Source organism: Pagrus major, chromosome 23 (assembly GCF_040436345.1).
Source record: "Pagrus major chromosome 23, Pma_NU_1.0".
Classification (NCBI taxonomy): Eukaryota; Metazoa; Chordata; class Actinopteri; order Spariformes; family Sparidae; genus Pagrus; species Pagrus major.
The window spans coordinates 16,407,316-16,432,548 of record NC_133237.1 but is presented as its reverse complement, the minus strand read 5'-3'; the positions used below and the strand labels follow the sequence as shown (position 1 = coordinate 16,432,548).

Below are 25,233 nucleotides of genomic sequence, written 5' to 3'. Positions count from 1 at the left end.
CCATAGAAACGCTGTCAAAGAGGTAAACAATGCGTGCTGACTTGTGTAACGGCTTTGTTGGAGTCTTTTTGCAACCCCTGGTTTTTGTGCGCTAATCAGATCACAGTTGAACACGCATGCCATCGTGTTGTGACAGAGTTGAAGGATTGAAGTTATGAAGACGGAAGAATGGCTATTTTATGCCTTTCCCACAGGATGGGTGGGTTTACCCACAGCCTTCACTTCTCCAATGAACTATAAGACGGCTCACAAACAGGAAATGGAGAAGTCGATAATATGCGTGTAGAAAGTGACATCTGACAGTTTGTGCGTGGGCTGAAGTTTCCACAGAAAAACAGCAACAGAGAAACAGAAATGAAGGTTTTAATAGACTAAAAATTGTGTCTCCTACAGCTGTCCCATCATGTGTTTTCTGGATGTGCGTGTGTGGGTTTTACTGGCGGCGAGAGAGGATGTTGATAGTAGGGCAGCCCCGATAAGAATCAAGGCCACCAGCATCAAGAGGACAAAGGCATGCATTGTGGGTAGAAATAGCACTTCCGCTTTTGAGGGAAAACATCGAGAAGCCTCCTCATCGGCCTATCTAAACAATTAATGTTGATAATGCCAATAAAACAGATTATATAAAAAAGCTGATCTTTTGTGTTCATAATGATGGGATGGATCTGTGTGCAGCGGCAGGATGTTTATGCTGTGGAGTCGTCTGTATGTTTTCTTTACACCGAAGCTGTGTGTACGGTGGCAGGCCGAGCTATATGTTCTCCAGCTCCAGTTCCCACCCAGTCACATCCTCCGGTCCCAGCATTCCTGCACAGCAGATGTAACACAGAGAGCAGACTGACTGTGAACCGTTTCGGGGTTGTAAATATTCTAGACAAGGGTCCAAAATATGGAATGGTTTTAATCCTGCAATGTGTGTTTCCTCTGTGACTGTTTTGTAGCGATGGTGGCAGGGGGTCATGTTTGGCATTTTTTCCACATCTGTCCCTGTTGGTCTTAGTTTCTATTCTGGTATGATGAGCGTTTGGACCAATTTTGTTCATATTTGGTTACTTGGCCATGATTAAAGGGCTACTACACACTAGGCCCCATGTTATAAAAGTTTTTTTTGTCTGTTACCGGCCTCCTGAGAAGGACTTCGTTATGGTTGGCCACACAAGAGCGATATTGATAACGATGTGAGGATTTATACTGATGATAGATAACATTCTGTAAACAGTGGCACAAAGCACTGCTCCAGCTGTGTCGGAAGTAGGTCTGTCAGGAAATCAGATTTTAACTACATGATTATCGTGGCCAAACAAATTCATGATAACAGTATTATTGCAATATCTATAGAAATTTGTCAAAAAAAATAAAAAATGCTGGCAATCAAATCCATCTTTAACTTTGTTTATTGTGTGTCTTGTGTTTTTTTTGGGCACATAAATGACCCTCAAAATATGAGTGTCAGGGGTAGGGTAGGATACAGTAAGAAACCGATACCCTGTCACATTATTGTGTGGGAAAATGTCCCCAAAATCAAGCTAATTGATGGCCTTGTAAATTCAGATGGATTTTGATTGGCTGTAAGTGTTTCTATCCTTCATCATATCGCTCTGAAAGCGATCCTAACGATACTGTTCACCACTGCTATTTTCAGTATAGCTGTGGTGTGGACTCCGTCATCCACCTGAGTCAGAATGATTTTTATTTATTTATGGTTATTTATGATAGTTATCGTCCTTTACATGTCGTCCCCAGGTCAATTTTGGGATCTTCTTTAGACGTGTATTTCCACATACATATTTATCTTATTAATGAAGGAGATGTATCATCATTTGACAGCTCCATGTCAGAAGCAGCTATAACACTGCTTACACCTGGATCCCATATTGACACCAGTCACAGGAAGCTCTGTCACTGTGGGACTGCAGAGTGCAGCCTGCACAGCAGAGGGCTCCAGGTTGACTCATAAAGACGCACAGACATGAGGCAAGCGCTCACGTCTGCTCTCAGCTGCAGACGGACCCGGGGCAAGTGTACACTCATGCTGTAAAAACAAGCCGCCGCAGAGGAATGCTGAGAATCTTGCACAATCCTCTGACATGCATCATTAGCATTAGGATAGCGCTCATACACTATTCCTAACAATACAAAAAAAGCACAATTGTGTTGAGCACAGACTTCATTGTTAAACTGCAGGTGATAATAATGACGGCATGACTGGTCGTATGACTTATCCGCAGAGATGACCTGGCTCAAAATGCTGACTCATTTAACAGCTCATGCTGGAGTTTATGACTCTCTGTCTCTTTGGGATCTGACCGGATGTGTCCAAAGAAGAATTAATACTTATTTTCACCTTCAAGCTCAGTGTGTTTTGTATTGGTGTGCCTTTTTGCTTGACATGTGATTTCTGGAGTCTCTGAAAGGATTTTTAGAACATGTGACGTGTTGAGTTAACCCCTTTTTGAAAATATGGCCCCTTTTTTTTTTTTCCTTAAGGCTTTATAAGGTCTATTATTTTTTCTCTTTTGGGCTGCCGGCTCTGGGTCGTGTGATATAGCATCATGCCCTATAAACAATGTTTGTTCATGTTTTTTGTATCATTTAGTGTTTGTTATTCCTTGTAATGGTGTTATGTAGAGCTGCATCGATTGACTGTGAGTAATTTTTCAAGAGAAAAAGTGTATTTCTCTGAATCCAACCAGTGACATGGGAATATTTTTTGGTTTATCAAACAACTAATTGATTTATCAAGAAAATAACAATGAAAACAAAGTGTTAGTTGCCACTAGTGTTGTCAAAAATATTGAACTATCAATACATATCGATTCTGAATATTTGAAACAGTTTCAATACTCATTTTCTGCAGTATCGATACACTAGTATCAGCTGTGCTTCTTTCTGACAGTGAGCTGACACACACACATTATTTTTAAAAGCTTAATCTAAAGAGAAAAACTAATGTTTCTCAAAAAAAGTGGCATATTTAATGTTTAGTACCGTCTTTTTGCTGTTTTTCTGCTACTAGCAAAGAAGGTAGAAGGTAAGGTATTGTATTGAAGTTAGAAATTCATTCATTCAGACATCATCATTTAAGTAAGTGTACTTATTTATCTTGATTTCATTAATTTACTTTGTCACATTTCTCCCAATTAATGTCAAATACCTGAAAACATGATCTGAAAATGACCTTTCCTGTAGATGTTGAAAGAAAGCCAGGTGATTATTGTGATGTACACCTGCATTTGCCTTGCTGTGTGTGTATGTGTGTGTGTGTGTGTGAGGAGGAGGAGGCAGAGAAAGGACTGACCACTGGGTGGAGCCTCCATGTTAATGGTAGTGACAGCAAAAATACAGAGAGAGAGAGTAGAGAGAGAAAGGGAGGGAGAGGAGGTAGTGAGTAAGGCTCCTTCCCCAAATGGACTGTGTCAGTGTGCTGCTGTGAGCATGCTGGGAGCTGATAGCTGTGCTGTGCTGTATCTACTGTCCCTGACCGGAGGAGCGGGCTCCTTCTCTCTACCACTTTATGTCATGTGGACATCCGGCTCGCTTGTGTTAAGCCACATGGGCTGACATAAAAAGGGACTTCTTTTATATCAAGGAGTAGAAACAAGAAGAGGTGCTCACTGGGAAGACTTTTTGGAGGATTTTTCACACAGGTTAGCGCTTAAATTTGCTCATGTGTTAATCTTGTGTTGTTTGTCATCTTTGCTGTCATATGGGACTGTCCAGCTCCAGCCACGCAATAGGTGAAGCTCAAGAACTGCTAGGATTAGACTAATATAAAGTACTGTTGACTTTTTGCCTCGTTGTGTGTCTCTGCTGGGCCTCCCTGTCATTCTCCAGCCTGGTTTTGTTGTGTTGTGGTTTTGCTGGTGAATGGAGCTCCACTGACTGGTGCTTGAGATGATTGAGTGCCGGTGCAGCAGGCCAGTGACAGGGAAGTGTGCTGTGAGGTATGTCTGTACGATTTGCGGGGATGGTGGATCTCTAGGATCATATATCTGATGACCACAACTATAGAGATTTCATGTCATGGTTTCAGCAAGCTGGGACGACCAACAAGTAAATGTCGAGTAAAGCCAAGGATGCTGAAGCCGGCAGTCCCCGTGCCTGGGCCTTGTTGAGGAATGTCCTGCGAGGCCACTTCTAGACACAAAGGGAGAGCTGTGATCGTCCCACTGCTCTTCCCACTGTCTCTGTGTTCTCCTGCCATTCGCCGTCCCACGCCTCCCCGGCCAAACACAGGGCTCCTTCTCCTGTTATCTCTCAGTCCGCCTTCACCACCTACCCTCAGGCCAGGTCAGGCTGGACGCTTTGTGGATTCTCGATACATAACTGGTGGTCCGTTTCAATCCGTTCTCGTGCTGGGCACCCATGGATCTGGAGGTCAGAGGTGAAGAAGTTCTTTCGTGCTGGTGCCCATGTTAAAGACTGGCATTCCTTCACAGCCCCTGCTCGGCTTTGTTACAAGCTGTCTGGTTCAGAAATGGAAGGTGTGTGTCTGTGTTTGTGTGGTTTCAAATATATATGAGGGAGAGTCCCCTTGGGATTTACTGTAGTAATGAGATTCAGTCTCAGATCAGAGATCAGCGGATAAGACGTAAATCACCTTTTGTTTTTCCAGCAGCAGAGATCAGAAAGCTTAAAGCCATTTTAATAGACCCGTGGTGCACTTTCTGTGTGTTTCAGCCCATCCCAGCTCACATAATCGATTGCTTGTATGTGTGTGTTTTGTGCTGAATGCATTAAACCTCATCATGAAGTAGACTGCTTCTTGTTACTGCTGGCGCTCTTATTGGTTTAGGGAAGGAGTCGATTGATCTGTGCCTACAGGGACCTTGAGAGTATAGGGCGCATTTTACCAAATTTAAAGGGAACTATCCATTTAGGTATAAGGACAAAGCCTATACAGCTTTAAGGAACAGGGGGAGGGGAGGAGAAAGCTGATGATCTTGGTTGCATTGTGGAGATAAGATTGGGTAGTGGGGGGTATCATGATGAGAGGAGAGATGATTGAGGAAGGGTAATCAAGCCTAATGGAAAGTGTGCGTGAGGACCAAATGGAGGCTGTTTCTTCCGCAAAGATATGGATGAAAAAGGCTGTAAACATGAAGGAGCTCATGCAGGGAGTGATTTCTGCCCCCAGTGTCATTCATCTGCCTCGATCAGTGTGTGCACTTCATCAAAATGTAATCATGTACAGGCACGTGGCTGCGGGAATGGATGTGTATCTCTTTGCATATTCCCTCAGTCAGCAGATCATAGGCAAAGCTGGGGTGTAAATATATTCATTAACATCTCCATCTGCTTCTGAGAACTACATTTTAGCGTGAAACCTTTGTAGAGCTCCTTCTATGTCGCACATGTTGAGAGAATAGATGTGTCATTTCACCTTTCGGGTCTGTGTTGAGCTTTAAAGGTTCACCTGTGTGTACCTTGTGACCCTGTCCAGTCACTCCCGCCAGGCCAGATGAGGAGCTTTTTTAGTTAATCATTTTTTGAGTCCTTGTGCGCTGAAAGGAGTTCCCTAAATTGGGTCACATCTGCAGGGAGGGGTGGCTTAGTGATCCTTCAAGCACACAGAATTCTAATTTCCTTATTTTCCAAGGAGACTTCTTCAGTGAATCTGGGTGGAAATGAGACGTCTGCCTCTTCTGCCAGGATGGCAATCAGGATGTGTATTAGTGGGCTCCGCCGCTGTGGGAGAGGGAGCTATAATTGGTATCTCCCTTGATGTCACCTCCCCGGCGCTCTCTCCGCTGACCCAGCCCTCTCTAAAAACTGCTTTGCCCATCTAGAAACTCTGCAGACGCTCTTAGAAGCTAGAGATAAGGTTTTACACGGTCATATATATTGATGTTAAATGGAAATAAAAGGCTCAAATTAATCATCATTGTGAGTTTAAATGTTAAAGGCACAAAGGTTTGCAAGAAGAGTTTGTATTTGTTAAAGGATGCACCATTTCAGTTGGCAGATGGGCACCGTGAGGCAATGTATTGGGTGTTTGAAGTCATTCATTTAGGTTAAACAGCACTCAGTAGTAATGAGGACCAGGATATGGCAGCACAAAGCGCAGATTATACAGTCCCAGTTTTGGCAAACACTCGTGTCCATCCAGAGACATTGTCATTATTTGCTCTCCACTTGCACATTTCCAAATCAATATGCTCCATCTTGGTCTTAGCAAGTGCTTCAATCCAGTGTAAACAACTTGAATATTGAGTTTTTTTGCCGTTCTGCAGCCATCTTGGCACTGCCCCAAGGAAGTTATTTCAGGCTAACAAGACAAGGGGAGAGAGCCACATGTAGAATCACCAGTTAAACCTGTTAAAAAGTTGTGTCTTTGTCGCATACTAAGGTTTTGAAATGCTTTTTTCCCCAAGGTTATACTTCTACTACGCATCGGCATGGTTTCACAACACCAACTTATCTTACAGCTCATCCCACCAGAACACGCAACAGTTTAGTGTCTAATGTTTGAATAACCTCACCTTTCGTTATATTCTCCTCCTCCATGCCCATCAGAAATCCGTCTGCAGCCGCGCAAAATCGAAACTGTTGTGAATCTCAACTGCGCACTCGCATCAGTGGCTGATATGTTTCTCGCTTTGACACAGAAGACAATAAGCTTTGGGAGAAAGCGGCGGGATATGTGTCATACAACAGCCATCTCTGGCGTTATGGACTTATAACATCACTGAAAATGTCCTGCAAATGCTAGATGGTAACTGTAGCTTTGAGAAACTCTCAAGATTTTTACACACTGTTTAGTTTTTATGGCCAAGTTGTACAAACTAGTTATGTTTTATAAAGTCACAACACTTTGGTTAAGATCTGGTTAGGTTTAGGTACAAAAACTCTTAGTAGAGTTGGGGAAAGATCATGTTTTGGGTTAAAATGTCTCACATAATCTTTCACAGGTCTGAGTTTACCATCTAGACACGACCTAAATGTCCTGCCTTGCTTCCTGACGCAGACTTTGGTTAATAATCCCTCAAAGTGAAACTGAGTAGACAGTTATGCTGTGATGTAATAGATTCAGGTTGAATATCACAGTCTGGACAGTTCCAGTCAGATGGTGTTAGTGTTGATAGTTGAAACAAAAACCAAGTTGCACATTGCTGACACAGTGCCAGCCAGGCACAGCGGGGGACGCTCTGTGTCGGCCCCTGAGCGTCCGTGTGTGGGTGTTTATGAAAGTGTCCGTATGAGAGTGCATGTGACTGCACCCTGGTGCACGACTACACGCCTTCTTGCGCATGTGATTCCCCTGAATGACCTGTTTTCCAGGCAGCGCGAGTCCCTGAAGGAGTGATGATGTGGGCAGCCCGTGTTTCTCTTTCAGCCTGTGGAAATCACTACATACAGGCCTGCCCCAGTCAGATTACTGTAGGGGCCCTCTGCTTCTGGGAGGCCCCTGAAGCCAGATATAGACGGGGGCAGATGAGGAGTCCATGTGAATGTGGTATCACTGCATCAGCATGAAATGGATATTATTATGGTATCATTAAATTAAAGATAATTAGCTTTCATTTGCACATCCCTCCATCGCTCTGTGTTTTCCCTTTTCCCCCTTTCCCAGTCTGTTTCTGATGACAGCCTCTTTTCATTGGCCGTACCAGTGCAGAGGTTTGCTGAATGACAGCCAAGCAGCGCTCCCAGTCGGAAGAGAAACAAGCAGCTCTCAGCATTTAACTTAAGTGAATGGGTTCTCCCCCGTCATCTGCTGTGTTCTGGGAAATGACACCCACTTGGTGCCCACCTCTGGCACATGCGTGGGTGGGGCCTTTCCCTTCTCCTAATGTGGTTTGATTATTTTGGGTGGAGTCAGGAAGGCAGTGACGTTGGCATCTGATTGGCTCCTTGAATACATCTCTATGGGCTCTTTGGCTAGAAATCCTTTCTTTTAATCACAGGACCAGGGTGTCGTCATGCGTCTTCTCTGCTGATGAGCTAAGATACTGATTTTGTACGAGCTCTTTGGCGATTTCCATCCTCTAATGATTACGTTCCTTTCTGTTCCCGCTTTTGTGTCAAATTATAGTCCTTCACTGCTGTTCTTCTTCACTTTGTGGTCCGCCTCTAAGCCAGGAATGCTGAGGTTGTGTTGCGATGGGTCCTGTTTTCGTGTTTTGTGTGGCGTGGCTCTGTTCAGCATCCACCAGCTGCCCAACCTGACATCACAGTTCCAAAAAGATGAACGGACTTCCTGTTTTAAGCCTGTCCTCCCTGTCGCTCTTGTGCAATCGAACACACGGCCTGCTCTGGGTTCTGTCAATGTGACATTAACTCGTCCAGTCGATTGGGAGACAGGGTCGTTAAATGCAAGAAGACTATTGCATTTTCAGACCTGTCAGCACTTGTGTGCGTGTGTGCCTACTTTTTTGTGCATCCCTGCATCAAAACATTCATGTCTTGCTAAATATGAGCTGCTGTCACAGGAACTATCTGGCCAAAACGGCAAAAAAAAAAAGGTTATGCAACTGTTTATATTGTTGTCAGCTCCTCAGTTGTACAGGCGGTTGCCATGGATACGCTGAACACTTAGGATGGATGCTGTAGGCTGTGAGGTATGATGTGTGAAAGGTCAACCTCGAGTGGACCGCCGTGCTCCTCCAACTGTCTGCAAAACAAGACAGGAAGACAACATGGCTTTGTTTTGGAGCTTCTTAACAGCCCCGCTATAAGGCTCTTGTTTTGGTCTTCCATTGTCTAATATCCCTGCGTTAAATATTAGCAGACATTCCAGTGAATGTCATGGGTATTTACCACAAGATGTTTAGGATAGCATGCCTTCTATTATTAAGAGTGCTCTCCGTTATACAGCATTTATTTTCTCCGCAGGAAGCTCATTTATTGAGGATTTTCACGCTTGGCTTACTTCTTCATTCAGAGGAAAATTAAATGAGCTGATCTTGTATTTTTGCTGATTGTGAAGCTCTGTATGTGCCTCTCAAAGCACAATGAAGCTTAGAATTTCTGGATGGCTGGCCTCGTCTTTACTTTATTGATTGCTGTGCCAGATTTTTGTTTAGCTTTTGTGACCTTCATTTCACTGACCCTTTACTGCAGGTACACTGTGTCCATAGTTTAGGCACTCACATTGTCATGGGAATTTTACCTGCAGTATCTGAGGATTATGGGTAGGGATCGACTGATATTTGGAACCGATACTTTTGCAGTAAAAATGAAAAAAGTACTGAACTTAAGAACAAGTTTGAGGTACTTGCTGCTACTTAACACTTCCATTTAACTGTTTTGGAGGGAAATATATATATATTTTTACTTGTTACTTTACAGATTCAGATTATTAATACTTGATTATTATTTGGAATCAGAGCCAAAGTAGAACATTTTTAAATTAATTAATTTTATTGGCAATCTGACAAAAAAGCATAACAGCAATTCTTATAATCGAATGCTGAATATCCGATCAATCCCTAGAAAATGTTGGAGGAAGGATGGTATTACACAGCGTGGTGGAATGAGTAATTAGAAACCATGTGTTGAAGATTCCTCCGTCCTCTGCCTCCACACCACTCTATAACCATTCCCTTGTTAACCGTTTGCAGACATCCACCACGTTTGCCCTTACCTCAGCTCCTTTAAACTTTTGAACCCTGCTGCTGTGGTAATGAGGGGAGGAGGAGAGGTCACAGGAGGGCGGGTTGTACTTGGCCACTGGGGGAATCAGAGAAAAAGACAGTGAGTGACGGAAATGATCCTCCAACATCACAGACGCTGCGGGTTGAGCAGCTCATGGTTCAGGGGGTTTTAGTGCAAAATATCTCCAGTTTTGTGATATGGCTTTGTCTCAAACGTCAGGGGGCCCAAACTTTTATTTAACAAGAAGTTCAGGTTATGATAATTATTCATATTGATTGGAAATACTGGTCTTTTAACTCATTGGCATTGGCAAAGCTGTCTAACTTGAATAAATTAAATTACTGTCCTGGATTGATTTCTTGATTCATTCTGAAATATCACAAGATGTGTGTCCTAACTGTGGTACAGTAAAAATATTTGTTTCTTATCAAAATGTAAGGTAAAGGGATTCCAGTACATTTTAGTGCCATTTTAAGAGTTTTAAGCATATCATGATGATTTTCGGGTAAAAATAATGTAAATCTGGTGTTGTCCCTTTATGCTGGGAGTGCAGGTAGCACACACACAGACACACAACCCTCATCAATCGGGACACACTGCTCGCCCCTTAGTCCTCGGTGCAGACTAATTATAACAGTCTATAACGTGAGTGACAGGAGTACTGCCAGCGCTTTGAGACCTGTCACATTTGTGCTACTCAGGCACTGATGCACGTGAGCTGCCTGACTGACCTTAGCTGTTTCATTGTCACCTAAATATCCTCTTTAAAGTGCACCTGTGCTGCTGCAGACTTAGTTTAATGTCCTCCTATCGGTTACTGCTGATAAACACCTTTCATGACCGTCATTGTATGTTCTTTGTGGCATACTCCATGTTACTCACTCTGGATGGTCAATCTACTTTGGACACGCCTGAGGGGATAGATATGCATAGAACAGGGTAAAGGTGCATTATATTTTGGGCGCTCTCTCCTGACCCTTCATTTGCTCTCTTTTCTCTCCCTAGTGCCGGACGACCTCACCCCAGAGGAGCAGCAGGAGCTGGAGAACATCCGCCGGCGCAAGCAGGAGCTGCTGGAGGACATTCAGGTAAAAACACGCATATAGTACATCTACTCCACGTGTTCGACTGCAGAAAATGTCCTTCTTAACCTTAGTTACTCTAATTTTTAGTTCATTTGTGGAAAACGTGAGACAACTGAGATTTTTAAAACGTAATTTTTCGAGTTCTCGATGCTAAAAAGTGTCACTAAAGGGGAAAAACACTACATGATTTTTATCTTATCCTATTGCTACACAGTGTCAGTTAGGCTGTAAAAGCTCATAATGTCACTGTGCTGCTTCCAATCAAACTTTATATCATAGTCGGGCCAATCTTGATGAAATGTTTAAGAGATCTCCCTAATAAAATGAGCGGGCTTAAGATTTAGAGGCTCGAGGGGCAAGAGGATCTTCATTTTTTGTGACCTACAAGGTCCAGACATTTGGCTCACTTCCACTGCCTTCAGCTCGACTGCGACTTCTCTGCTTTTTGATTAAACATTTACCTTCGATCCGATTGCACAAATTTCCCTTTTCCAAGAAGTCTTCAAAACATTTGACCTCAAGTGGAATGTGAGGTATTTCCTGCCAAGTGCTCTCTTCCTTTACAAACCATTTCTGTTTATTGTTTAGCCATTTGTGTTCTGTAGATAAACTGTGTTGACAAAGACATCCATTTATGGATCTGGGTAAATGGATTTAGGTATTTGTATTGAAATGTGGGTTTGAATATAATGTCAGTATAAAAATAAGACAAGCAAATGATGCTGCATACAGATAAAGTAGGATTATGCTCTTATGAGGAATGTGCTCATGAAGCCAGTTGAATATCCCTCATGCACTCTCTGTTTTCCAAAGAGAGCCAGGATTCAAATCAGCTCGGCCGAATTTACCTAAAGTGGTTTGTTTGATTCCTGTCCATAGCCCGGGATGATTTTCTGGGCTGCTGCCTTGACCCGAGAGCACAGCTGTTGTCAAAGCTAGCTGCTCAGGTTAGCTTTGTCACTCAATAACCAGCTCCGTAAGCAAATGACACACAGGGGTGACACACTGTCATGCCCCGGCAGAGAGTCGGCCTCAGATGTCCCAGTCCGCAACTTCCGCTGTCTCTGACGGACAAACACTGGAGGCGTGATCCGACATCCTCTCTTTTATGAGCCACCATCGCTCCCCCTCCCCCCTCTCTTGCCACCAACTCTGTGGTCTGCACACTGACCCCTCTCCTCCTCCTCGACTCCCACACCCTCCTCTGCTGCTCCTGCATGTCAAGGCCCCCCCAACACAACCACCCGCGTTCCCATATGAGCACGGTCTTTGTTTGCGGAGGCAAGCATCTGAGGAATGTGTTGTGATTGCGCAGGCCTTGAAAACACAGATGTTCTCTTTGTGGTTTGGCCCTATACAGTGACTTGCTATTTCACATAAGTAAAGATTCACTAACACTGCAGCTGCATGTGAGTCTTGATGATAGCAACCCTCACTTCTGTTATGCTACAGTCGATTTTTCCACACAGGACTCTGCATCCTCTGCCCGATGCCCTTACCGCGCCAGTCTGGCACCAGCAGCTCTGGCTCAATCGACTAAATCTGCCTCTAAGGCCATTAATCACTAAAACGCCACACAAAATATAATCCACTTTTACGCTTTCTTACTCCATTTGTATTGAGGTTATCCTTTAATGTTCTGCGCCTAATCTTGTTCAGAATGAGAGGATTTTTTTAGGAGTGCACACACGCCCAAACACATTCGTTGATATGAGATTAAGAGAGTTGCTATCTGTTTTTGGTTTAAGGGAGCCGAGGAGATGTGTATGTGCTGATGGCTCCGATGTGTGTATTTACTCTACGTGATAAAAGGCCTCCTGGCAAACAGAGGTGATTCAGAGATGATAGCATCTCCCTCAGCACTGTTTAATCGAGCCCTCGTGTGTGTTTTCAGAAAAACACTTTGCATGTTGTTTGTGTTGGTCACACCCTTCCACACCTCCTGCATCGAGGGAAATGAGTGGACTGATGATGTATTAATTCTCACGTCATTCTCGTGACATTTTAAGACTAACGTTTGTGTCTTTTCTGCAGCGGCTGAAGGATGAGATAGCAGAAGTGACGAGTGAGATCGAAAACCTGGGTTCCACTGAGGAGAGGTAAGAAAATCATCTCATCTACACATTTCCCACTCCGTTTTATCTAAATTGGCTTGCTGTTTGCCTTCTATTAACTTCGCAAATGAAGCTGTCAATTATTCATGTTTGATGGCCAAGTCGGGCCGTCCCATCACACCAAATCCGCTCCCCAAATTGGCTATGCTTTTAAGGCGGTTTAAATGTTTCATCAGGCACACCCCCATGATGGGAGGCCTCATTGAATAATGCAGTGGGTGTACGGGCAGAAGCAGACAATGGATGGTCCCAGGGGAGCGAGTGCTTGGGTTTGGTCTACTCAAGTGGATAGGGATCCCATCAGCTACCGAATAATCCTGAAGCACTCCTGGATCTAAAGCCCATTAATGGTTACAGCAGCACCTTGTGATCAAAGTTTCCTGTGATCCATTTATTGAGTAACGCACTTGATAGGTTGTGCTGTGAACCCTCGTGGAGCGTCTGTTCAGTTGAGTGCTGGACTTTGGCAGACAAAAGCTGAAGGAATGCTGGTGTGGGAAGAAGTGGTGACCTCTCACGGGCTGGGGATGGAGATGTAACCATGGTGATGGCGGACACTCAGAGTGCACTTTGACCTCGTGAATTACTCAAGGCCTGAGAAATGAGACGTTCCCATATGTATGATGTTAAACACTTTATCAACACTTTGTCATCACTTGTTGAGGGGGAGGAAACGCCAGCCTCTGCCAAACAAATGGAAAATGTTAATGGGAACGATACTTTCGGGAAATGCAGTGAATACAGTTATCGCAGAAGTCTGAGCCGTGATGAATAAGACTATGACGACAGACCATCAATGTTAGATTCGTAAGCAGACATAATTACAAATGTGTTGGTATGTGTTCAGCGACTTTTTCTGTACTGGTACAGGATGTCAGGACTTTTTTTTCTGTTTGCCGTGGTATTGAAAGAAGTATTGTTTTGTTATTTACGTGCCGCAGTAATTTAATATATTTAAGAAAAACTAACAGCCTTCTCTCTGATGTTCCAGGAAAAATATGCAGAGGAATAAACAGGTGGCCATGGGCCGAAAGAAATTCAACATGGACCCCAAAAAGGTAGGTGTTGTTATTCTTCAGAAATGTGATTTGTCGCATATGTTTTCATAAGCAGGATGTAACCTGGGGCCATGTGTCTGTTTCAGGGGATCCAGTTCCTCATTGAAAATGACTTGCTGAAGAATACCAGCGACGACATTGCTCAGTTCCTCTACAAGGGCGAGGGCCTCAACAAAACAGCCATTGGAGATTACCTCGGAGAGAGGTCAGGATGAAGATTGACTTGTTGTTTTTCTCCTCTATCTAACCATCTCCCTCTTGTGCTCTCTATCTAATGCACCAGCACCCATCAGTGTGGTTAATGAAAGCATTGAATAGCGAGTGCATATTTTCCGTATTGCTGTGTTTCCTCTCGGTCAGGCACACGCCCATCCTTTCCCAAACATAGTTTATTGGTCCCACATTTAGATCATCCTCTCAAGACCATGTCCGTTGCTCAATAGCCTCCATCTGTCTTTGGTTATCTTACTCATTCATAGAGAGACTCACACCTCGGGAATGCACGTGTTTAAACCGTCCTTCAAACCATCCTCAGACCATCCTTGTTAGACTGAACACATAATACAGGAAATAGTAATGGCTCTAATGTATGGTATGCACTGCTCTGGGACTATAGGGCTGGCAGTGTTACAGTCAGGGTGTGGTCTGGAGGTCGGACCAGGGTATGGAGCTCAACCTGGTGATGAATGCTCTTCATGTGCTTGTTATCAAGCTCTTCAAGGGTTTCTGATTCTGTAAGGAGGGGCAAGAGCAGCGTGGGGGCCTCAAGATACGATTGGTCACTCGTCCACTGGGACCAGTAGTGACTGGATATGACTCAGTCTATGAGAGCTCCTGAGAGCCTTTCCATGATCCCACAGGGCAGATCATTTACTCTGATGAGCACGAAGGTCATGGATGATGTCATGATCAAGATTAGCTGATAAATGAAAAGGGAGGTGGAGGGTGTTTTTCCTTTTCTGTTTTCTGTAAGGGAGTATGTAGCGTTTTATCAGAGCTCTTAAGCACACGAGAGCCAGATCACATCCTGAGCTGAAGTCTCAGACACGTCCCTGATGGGGTCCACTTTTCAACTGAGGCAGTGGTCAGACTGTAACAAGCACAGTTTAGGTCCCAGACACACCAAGCCAACATTAAAGAATTAGTGGCAACAGTTGCGTCACCTGTGACTCGGACAAAAAGCTGCACTTAAACACAGCGCAAAGGCTGCAGGGAGCAGCCAACTACCTCGTTTGTTCTGTGCCTGCGTGAGAGGAAATAACTCTCCGTACCACCAGGTGGTGCTAGTCTGTGTTCATCACTCAAAAAGGGAAACTGGAAGTTTCCATACTGAGCAGCGTTTTCCTATCATATCACACCACTCTAGCTGATATAGCCACATTTATGTGCGTTGTGTGGGACACACTGCAAAACCTAGGGGCCACAGATGCTTACCGACGGTGTGTCAGGGTCCCGAGCCTTAAAATATACTTTTATGGATTTGCTTGTAGGAACTGATGTCTTTTAGAGTAAGAATGAGCGAATGTTTATTCAACCACCAGAAAATTACTGAAAATTATAAACTAGACATTGATTTTACACATTGCTGTGGTTACAGGTCTTGAGGGGTATTACTGTGTATTTTGTGGCTTCAGAGGGAGCTGTGCGAAGTCTGACAACTTGCCTCAATGTCACTTGTCACACTGTGGTGACAGTGTTCTAATAATCATTAATCGTTGTCTGACAATGTTAATCAGTGCTCAGTCAATTTTGAAGAAAAAAATGCCAAACATTTCCAGATTTCAGCTTCTCATTGTGAGGATTTGCTGCTTTTCCTCGTCTTATGTAATAGGAAACTGAATAACTTTTGGTTCTGTACTGGGAGTGGACAAAACAAGAAATTCATTCATGTCATATTGGGCTTAAGGAAAGTGTGATGGCCACTAGTCACTATTTTTTGACATGTTATAGCCCAAACGAGTTAATTATTTGAGAAACTAACTGGCAGATTAATCAATTCTGAAAACAATAGTTAGTTGCAGCCGTAATCATTTGTATATTAATGTTGTCTTGGTTAAGCAGAATAGCACTTTGTTTACAAATGTCTAACAGTCAGAAATGTGTCATGTTTATTCTCCTGTAGAGATGATTTCAATATCCAAGTCCTCCACGCATTTGTGGAGCTTCACGAGTTCACAGACCTCAACCTGGTTCAGGCCCTCAGGTAAGACCGCATCTCCACAGGAACATACTCACCAAATCCTTGGCTAGATCCTCATATCTTTGTGTGATACAGTCTGTTTTTAAGAGCCTCCTTTGTTTGCAAATTGTAAAGATGCAGCTGTTAGTTTCAGTCTATAGCTTATTTTGCATTTTTCACAGTGGAAGTGAATCTTTTGCTGACTACTGAGCCTTGTCCCCTAACAGACAGTTCCTGTGGAGTTTTCGGCTACCGGGAGAAGCTCAGAAGATTGACCGCATGATGGAGGCCTTCGCTCAGCGCTACTGTCAATGCAACCCTGGCGTTTTCCAGTCCACAGGTAACACCATCGTGCCACACAGTGCCGTGTTTGTAATGTGTGAGCAGTGAAACAGAAAACCAAAATGACGGATATTTTGTCTCCCTAAGGCACTTTATTTTCCATACTGTACTGAGACCTAAAAGCATGTCAGTGAATCTCGTATCTAAGCTGCTTTATTTAGCAGACACAAAGTCTGCTGAGGTGAACTGTGTTGTGGAAGACTGTCTGGCTTTTGGGAAATAATGCCCAGAGCAGACAGCCGACTGCCTCTAACATGGATACAGATGGATGTGAATAATGCATTGGAGTTCTCAACAGCCTAACGGGCCAGATAAAGTGCTGCTGCGTCAGCCGTGTACTGGCTACGTCGTCTCTTAGCAAACACGCAAACACACACACACATTAGAGGGCACATGCATACTTAGCGGCCCACGCTCAGCCTTTCACTCCCACCCACTCTCCTCGCTAACGAAGCTTCGCCTATCAGCTCCTCTCTGTTTGATTGTGGTCCCCTAAGTGCAGTCCTCTCAGCACAGCTAATTTACATTCATATTTAAATACGACATTAAACACTGGCAGCATTTTTATGCTAAACAGCAGGAAAGATTTTTTCTATCTCATAGAGCTCATTCCTCTCTTGTGGGGTTATCTCTCTTTGTGTGTGTGTGTGCGTGTGTGTTTTATAGACACCTGTTACATCCTGTCGTTTGCCATCATCATGCTAAACACCAGCCTCCACAACCCGAATGTGAAGGACAAGCCTACAGTGGAGCGATTCATCTCCATGAACAGAGGGATCAATGATGGAGGAGACTTACCTGAAGACCTTCTCAGGGTCAGTATGGCTTCTGGTGAGTGATTTCTCCCCCCGCGTACCTGCCCCGTATTCATACTTAACCTCCTTTATTGTAGAATCTGTATGAGAGCATCAAGAACGAGCCGTTCAAAATCCCGGAGGATGACGGCAACGACCTCACGCACACTTTCTTCAACCCAGACAGAGAGGGCTGGCTGCTAAAACTGGGTGAGTGACGCTGGAAGTACATGCACACAGTTACTTGGGCACATAATGATTTGCCAGAAAAAAAACTTTGTTTTCATAGCAGCACAAAGCTGAAAATCTCCCTCCATGATGTGATAACCAATGTCTCCCCTGAGGTTAGCAACGGGTGTGTGCGTGTTAAGGTGGTGAGCTTGTGTGGATAGGTGTGTACACACTCGACCTGAGACATCTGAAGACATCTCGGCCCGCTTTAATGTATTATGAATGTGGCCTCGAGATCAGACAACCACATGTAGAGGCCTCTGAATTATTGAAGACAGGGAATATTCATACACCGACATACACTAATGCCGGCTTTTATAGCTTTTAAATGAAGTGTCTGCACATACTGTACATGCACAAAGTTTAGAAATGTTTGATTTGAGAGGACATTTTTGATTGATCAGATTTCTTTGCTTCATTATGTGGAAATTTCGGTCCTCCTGTGCAATTTTTTGGAGATTTGAAGCTTGTTTTGTTTGCACTAATTATATTTTACCAGTGTTTTCTGACACTTTAAGAGATTTATTCCACATTTTCTGATTTAAACCTATTGATCAAACACATGCACACACACGTATATCATTACAAATGTCTCACAGGATGTCAGCCGGTACTTTCACTGGTCACAATCGCTCTACAAGCAGAAAAACACAACCCCCGGACCCCTGAACTCTTCATCCTTTGTTTCCTCTGAGACCTCTCTCTGTTGTACAGATTCACAATGAGCTCAATAGAGAAGCATAAAATTGAACCATACAATCGCTGTGAATCTTTACAACCGACTACACCAAGGGAGTGAAGGATTACTCTTTCTCCAATTACTCCATATTGGCAGATTTGAGTAAAACAATCCGGGTGGAAGGTAAAATTACTGGATATAACACAAGTGGACCCAAGTGGAGGCAATACTTTAATGTAATGCTTTACAGTAGAGCTCCCCCTTGTGGACTGATGTAGTAAGAGCAGATCTATAAAATCTGTCAGTTTTAAAAATGAAAGCTGTAAAGCAGTGCATCAAAGCCTCTCTGTAACCAGATTAACAGGACTGTGGTGCAATAATTCCTTATCATTTAATTTAATTTTTTTTGTTTTCTTTTCCTCTTCGTTTGTTTGTTTGTTCCCATGATTTTGGCTGTTGTCTTTCCTCAGGAGGTATGTACACCTGCTCTTCCCAATCGCTAGTCCATCTCTCAGCTCTCAGGTGCTTTTGGTGGTCCGCCATGCTTTTGTTTTCTTCCTCATTTTTCATAAGGGTTTTTTTTATTTTCGGCTTTAGATTTTGTTTTATTTCTTGTCTCGCCATCGACTCATTTGAACTTCAGATGTTTGTCTGTTCAGTCTCTCATTGAGCTGGTGGTTTTGTCCACACTCTTTTATCTCTGTGGGTGGCTGCCACCATGTGGGCTCGGCTCAGGGAGCTGATGCTTTGTGACCACTCTACCGAGCAGTTTGACCCTTTTTTTCTCTGTATGCTGTGGTGGTCACTCTCTTTGATCTGTGTATTTTTTTTATTTTTCTTTGGACAGCTGCATTATCCCTTTTTACCATACAGCGAGCACAACAAAGGACTTTTACTTGACTCTCCAAATTGATCATGAACCCATTGGCTTATTGTTTTTTGCTCGCTGGTTGCATGGAAAGGGAATACTGCACCTTTTCAACAATGTGGCTCTGCTCTCTTTATCTTATGCTGTAAACAGATCTGAACGGTAGCAGCGTGGCTGCGGCCCGGTGTGGTGCTGGACCGGACTGGACTAAACTGTGGGAGAGAAGCGTGGGCAGAGGAGTGTGCTGAAAGAGATTCAGGCATGCTTATTATACACTTGAAGTGCACATAGGTAGTAGTTTGACTGTGCATTGCTGGAATAAGTGCACTTTTCCTATTAGTTTTCTAAATAAGAGCCTTTGTGTTGGTGCTACAAGATGCAAATTTTTGCACAAAATATAAGCCAGTTGCTAATTTATCCTGGCAAGATAAATCCTTTTCTAAAAGCATCATAAAACTATCAACAACCTGATAACCCTCTTCACCTCTACTCGCCCGGCCTCCCACAGTCCCGTCTTGCATGAGTGCCTCCCTCCACTCAGCTCCACTCCGGCCTAGCACCGTCCACGCAGCACTACGTCAATCTGCTGGGACATTCGTGCGCTCAGGAGGAGGTCATCTGTCTTTTTTGGCGTGACAGGAACTTGACATGACCATGAAACCAATCACAACCTCCAGCCCAACCCAATCAACTCTCAAGCTGTGTGATTCTGCCATCGCGTCTGTGTTTTCTGTTTGTCTGCTTTTTTATTTCGTTGTCGCAACACACCGACGAGTCGAGATGCGGCGAGGGGCTCTCCATCTCTGCCTGTCGAGTGAAGCGTGTTGATGGCGTCTGTAGATGATAACAAGCGTAGACTCAAGTGTTTCACCTGTCATGATGTTTGCGAGATGATGGGAGATCATATACAGCGATAATGCTGTTATATGATGATACAAGTGTGTTCTACATGTCTGTATCTTCTCTATCTTGGTAGATGGGTTTCAAGATGCAGCTTTTTACTAACACTGGTGGTGGGATAGCCAAGTCTAGACAAGGATTAAGTCTTTGTCATGTTTAGAAAGACTCACTGGAGAAGTTACTTAACAAAGCCAAAAACAGGAAATTCAAGTCTGAGATGCCTGTAGAGAGGCTGAGCATAGCTCCAGGCGCTGAGCTTCCTGCCCTCCTCAGTTTGTTGGCATCCCATCCTCTCAGAGCAAGACTGCCATCTGCCACTGTGATCAGGTTTCCCCTCACAGGAAGTATGGGTGACGGGGGGGGGGGGGGGGGGGGGTCAGAGATCAGCTACAAATCAGTGAGCGTTAGTTAACCAGAGAGCCCCCACTGGGCGTTAAAGAGAAATTAATCCTCAGTTACTCCTTTCCATCAGAGTGCTTTCCACATTTATAACCGTCCTCGAGAATCTCCATTTGGGTGGTAGTTCATTAAGTTCAGCGAGCGCAAAGCACATAGATCTGTATCCTGTCTATCGATCCTGGCTCTCCAGATTTACTCCTCTGAGTCAGCAAGTGAGGACAGTTTCCAGACACATCAAGACATTTATGGAGACATGTAGATGTATCGTATGGCATCTTCACATTGACTCCAATTAGCTTTAATGTGGCATTTATCACCTAAGTGGCCAGCACCTGTAATTGAAATGTAGGTGTGGAAAACCAACAATTAAAAAGGAAAAGAAAAACACCCAGAGAGCTGAAGACTCTGCACTTGTGGTGATGGTGATTTTCTGGGTGAAAGGAGTCCTCTGGAGCCGTCATCTGTCTGTCTGCCCATACATCTGTCTGCCTGTCTGCTGCTCGACCTGGTGCTTCGGTGCTCGTTTCTCTCTCTTTATCTCTTGCCGAGCTTCTCTGACGCTGGCTGTCTCTGCTCCACAGGGGGACGAGTTAAAACCTGGAAGAGGAGGTGGTTCATCCTCACGGACAACTGTCTGTACTACTTTGAGTACACTACAGTGAGTACAACGTAGTTTCTCTCACAGTGAAGACGCCTGCTCCGTTCCTGTTGTCTCTGTCATTCACATTTTTGTCTTTGTCCAGGACAAAGAGCCAAGAGGGATCATCCCACTGGAGAACCTGAGCATCAAGGAGGTGGAGGACAAGAAGCCTGTAAGTTCAGCTCCCTCTGCTGGTTCATTTTGTGATTACACTCAGTCAGAGCAGAGCAATTGAAAACAATTGTTACTGGCAGTGATGTACTCAAAACATCTTTATATGATGCAGATAATAATTTATAGCGTTTTCTCTCATGTCTAATCTTCTTCCGCTTCGCTTCTGCAGAACTGCTTTGAGCTTTTCATTCCTGACAACAAGGACCAGGTGATAAAAGCGTGTAAGACAGAGGCTGACGGACGCGTCGTAGAGGGCAACCACACCTTCTACCGTATCTCTGCCCCCACTGCTGAGGAAAAAGAGGAATGGATGAACAGCATCAAGTAAGTGTTTCTTTCCTCAGGTTTTGTTGTCATGCCGAGCTGCTGTTTGTACATCCTTGACTCCTCTCCTTACCTCATCTCCTTGTACCTTAGTCCCTCCCACATTAGTGGTGAAATGCCATTATGTAATGTGGTTAGAACAGCACCTTACGAGGTGTTAGACAAACACGCGGAAGAGCAGAAAGTTTGATTTCAACTTATGAATAGAATAGAAAACATTCACAGAGCTCTGTCACGCCTCTCATGTCGTGGGTATACAAAAAAGACTTCTGCAAAGGATACACCTGTGAATACTCGCTCATAGCTCCTCTGGCAAGCCTTGCTCTTCTTTTTCGAAATACATTTTAGGAATTGAGACATCTTTAGGTATGGAACGCTGAGATTGATTTCTAGCTCAGAAGAAGAACTGAGGAGACACAAAATAGAGAAATGAGAAGAGCCCACTGAGCCCTTGCTATAACCATTTTTAGCCTATATTTGTTTACATTTTGGCGTCATTTAAAATTTCACCAAATGCACCCATGAATGTACAGATCAGACCTGTCTTTTTCTGTGATTTCTAAGCAAATGTATTGATGGTTAGTTGCCATGGACAACTAACAATCTCATTTGACTTATATCACTCACATCCACACATAAATTCCAAGAATGTCTGAAATAAAAACTGGAGCCCTACTTAGATGCAAATGCACCATCTCTATAGTTATGAGTGCAGCAATTTGCACACTTAATGCCATTTGTCCTTCTCTCACTGACATTTTCCCGCCTGCACGTGTGCCCACAGAGCCGCCATCAGCAGAGACCCCTTTTACGAGATGCTGGCAGCCAGGAAGAAGAAGGTGTCGTCCATGAAGAGGCACTGAAGCTGCTCAGCACTCCCGACGTTGCACTTGACAGAGCAGGGGGGGGGGTCCGGGGGTGTCTGCTCGCCCTGTCTGGGCCAGTGCAGAGGCCACGGTTGAGGTCTGCCTCAGACCTCTCCAGGGGATTTCTCTAGGATACATACTAGCTCTGGCTTTTGGACTCTACAGGCCAGGAAAACAGGAAGCATGCTGGGGTTTCTAGATAAGAGTCGGGGCCAAAGCCTCCTCTAACCTGCTGTCTGAATGTCTCTCTTTCTCTCTCAGCTTTGTATGTGCTCTCGGTCTATGAGGCCGAACAGGACTCCTGCTGTGAAATCCCCTTTGAAGATGCTTTAAACAAACACAGTTCCCATATACGTTGCACACATCGACAACATGCATACACTCATGCTGCCCCCCAGTAGCACACAATCGTCTAAACTCAGCAGGTCTGACCGAGTGTGGAGCCCCAACCAAAACATTCAGAAAGAAGAGTAGAGCTTCTCTGACGTGCTTTAATGTTACGGTAATACGTGTCTATTTTTACAGCTTTTTCTGGCAATTCCTCTTTTTTCTTTTTGTTTGCTTTTATAAGAATAAAAACGGTCTTGCAACTTAAACTGCAGGGAGGGGTGGGTTCTGGGAGGGAGGGTTTAACTTGCCAACTGTTAGTGATTTTATAAAAAAAAGAAAAAAACATCTGTTTTTTAAAAAAAAAAAAGTTGCCACTCAGGAGATTGTTATGATGTTCTGAAACTTTCCATGTTGCCGCTGACATGGATCCCGGTCACAACGCGACAGCCACATGAGGAATGAAAAACTCATCCGTGTCCCAGACTGAACTGTTTCTGTTTTTTTGTAAATGTGAAGCTACACGTGAGAGTGTCTGATTGTCTGGACAGGGTCTCGGTGTTCATTTCCTGAAGGTCCTGAAGGTGCATTCTGGGGATTAGTGTCTTTGTAAGGAGACGACCCCGGGGCCCCCCTTTTTTTAAATTTTCTCCTCTTATACATTTTTCTCTTTCTCTCACCAACACAACCACCTTCTATTACTGTATCATACAAAACGCAATTTAATTATTAGTTACTTTTACTGCTGCACAGTGCCTGGCGCTCTAGATGAAATGTGATGAGAAAAGCTGCTGGTTAGCGACAGTAATTCACACTTTTCTGTTTCCTTGCCTTTTAATATTCGTTGGAGAGGGTTACCTATTTAATGGTAAACATTTTCAGCCTTCAGCCAGACCTCATTGATCCATTGTACAATACTGTGTGCTTCAGGTTGTTTATGTATAAGACATAATATATGACATATTGTTGTAGAGGATTTAAGGTGGCACGAATAAACAAAGCTATGCCTGGAATAAAGTGGGTTGTCCCCGTCTCAGGATCCAAAGCGTGATGTGAAACAATACAAAACTACTAGAAGTGTGAGGAATGTACGGAAGCACTGGGAGGCAAGAAATACATGCCGGTGAAGTTTGATCTAATTGTTTTCTTTTCTGTGTTTGATTAATAGACGGGTAGAGAGAAGTGTGTTGCCTTGGAAGGCTTTATAAAACATAAAACTTTTTTGTTTTGTTTTTTATTCAAAGGAGCTCTGTGGCGCTTCTGTGTTGTGCAAGAAGCCGCTTAGTTTATGTGAGCAGACTCCATCTCTAAGCTAACGTTAGCTACTGTTGCGCTCTGTTAACGCGCAGAAAGGCGCATCCTTTGGACTGTGGTGGAAAATCCTGTCCTTCAAAGAAATCCACAGCGCAGCAGCATTAAACAAATCGTCCACAGGCTTGTATAGACAACCGAGAGAGACGGGGAAAGTCATTTTTCATGAGACGGCAACGTGAAAAACTGAACAATCAACAAACTTAACTCAAGACATAAATACAGAAGAGAAAATAATTTACATCAAACTTAAAGGACGCGTCACCATCATTTTTTCTGCCTCTCAGGGCCTCTGCAGCCATGTACTTGCGGTGAAGCAGAAAGATGGAGCTGCAGGATGGCTGATGGGTCACGCTGAGGCAGTGACATGTCATCTTGCCAAATAGCAGAAACTGCGTTGGGGGTGCATCGAGCAGTTTGTCTTTTCTACTCCCGTCTCCAGTCGTCTCTCTTCTCTTCATGTGTGCCTGCTGGTCGTTCTCCTCACTTCCTGCCTGTTCCTCCTTCTCTTCCTCTCTGCTCACTAATCCTAGAGAAATAAGGAAAAATGCAAAACAATCGTAATTCTGTAGACAGTATTGGTTTATTTATCAAAGTTGTACATACTTAAATGTATAGTGGGTATTTTGTCCTCATTTTTGTTTCTTATTAGTTGTGCCATTTTCTTTTGTTATCCTGTTCAATAATGTTTGATTTGAGGTTTCTATCATTACCATTTAATCAAGCTGAAATAAAGACAGATGTCACAACACCGACTCTGAGTATCTTTTACACAACATCATGTCGCAGTAGTGAAATACCTCCAGCAGGTGGCAGTATGTGATCAGGACTGACGAGGCAAACCGCTCCAAGCCAGGAAGCTAAACCTGCTTTTTTTATGTTGCTTGTGAATTTCGGCTGAATTACAGTCTTGCCAAATCAAGCGCTAATTAAATTAGAGGTTAAGTGGGGCCGACCTGCTTTATGTCCATGAATACTGAATACTACTTTCACTTGAGGGCAGCCTTGAAATTTGATCATACACCGCTCTCAAAGTTTGCATTACTCCAACAACCACATTTACCCTCTATAAAAATAATAAAAAAAAACAATCTCCTGTTCCTGTTTAAATCCAGACTTTATTTACAGCTTCATAACATTTCATATCTTTTCACGAGCCTGGCTTTTAAAGTATTCATGGCACAAACGTCGGGGCAGCGGGGAAAGGTCGATATTTACAAGTGAATATGTATCATATTAAATGATGCCTGGAACAGCAATCAATAGAAATGACTTTCTCAATGGAACGGGCATGCAGGAAACAGAAGGGCATGTGTGTAGTTATCAATGTGCAACATGCAGCTTC

General features: G+C 43.7%; 1 protein-coding gene across 1 annotated transcript in view; it reads left to right on the top strand.

Annotated features, from left to right (window-relative positions):
* Positions 1-24,637, top strand: part of cyth1a (cytohesin 1a) — a 37,197-nt gene extending 12,560 nt beyond the window's left edge. The window contains exons 2-13 of the mRNA XM_073493935.1: positions 10,603-10,685; positions 12,717-12,781; positions 13,788-13,854; positions 13,941-14,059; positions 15,977-16,057; positions 16,261-16,373; positions 17,042-17,190; positions 17,268-17,379; positions 20,828-20,904; positions 20,990-21,058; positions 21,230-21,384; positions 22,169-24,637. Coding sequence (XP_073350036.1) covers positions 10,603-10,685; positions 12,717-12,781; positions 13,788-13,854; positions 13,941-14,059; positions 15,977-16,057; positions 16,261-16,373; positions 17,042-17,190; positions 17,268-17,379; positions 20,828-20,904; positions 20,990-21,058; positions 21,230-21,384; positions 22,169-22,247 — 1,169 coding nt within the window. The 3' untranslated portion in view covers positions 22,248-24,637. The remainder of the gene's footprint in view (positions 1-10,602; positions 10,686-12,716; positions 12,782-13,787; positions 13,855-13,940; positions 14,060-15,976; positions 16,058-16,260; positions 16,374-17,041; positions 17,191-17,267; positions 17,380-20,827; positions 20,905-20,989; positions 21,059-21,229; positions 21,385-22,168) is intronic.
* The last annotated feature ends 596 nt before the right edge of the window (positions 24,638-25,233 follow it).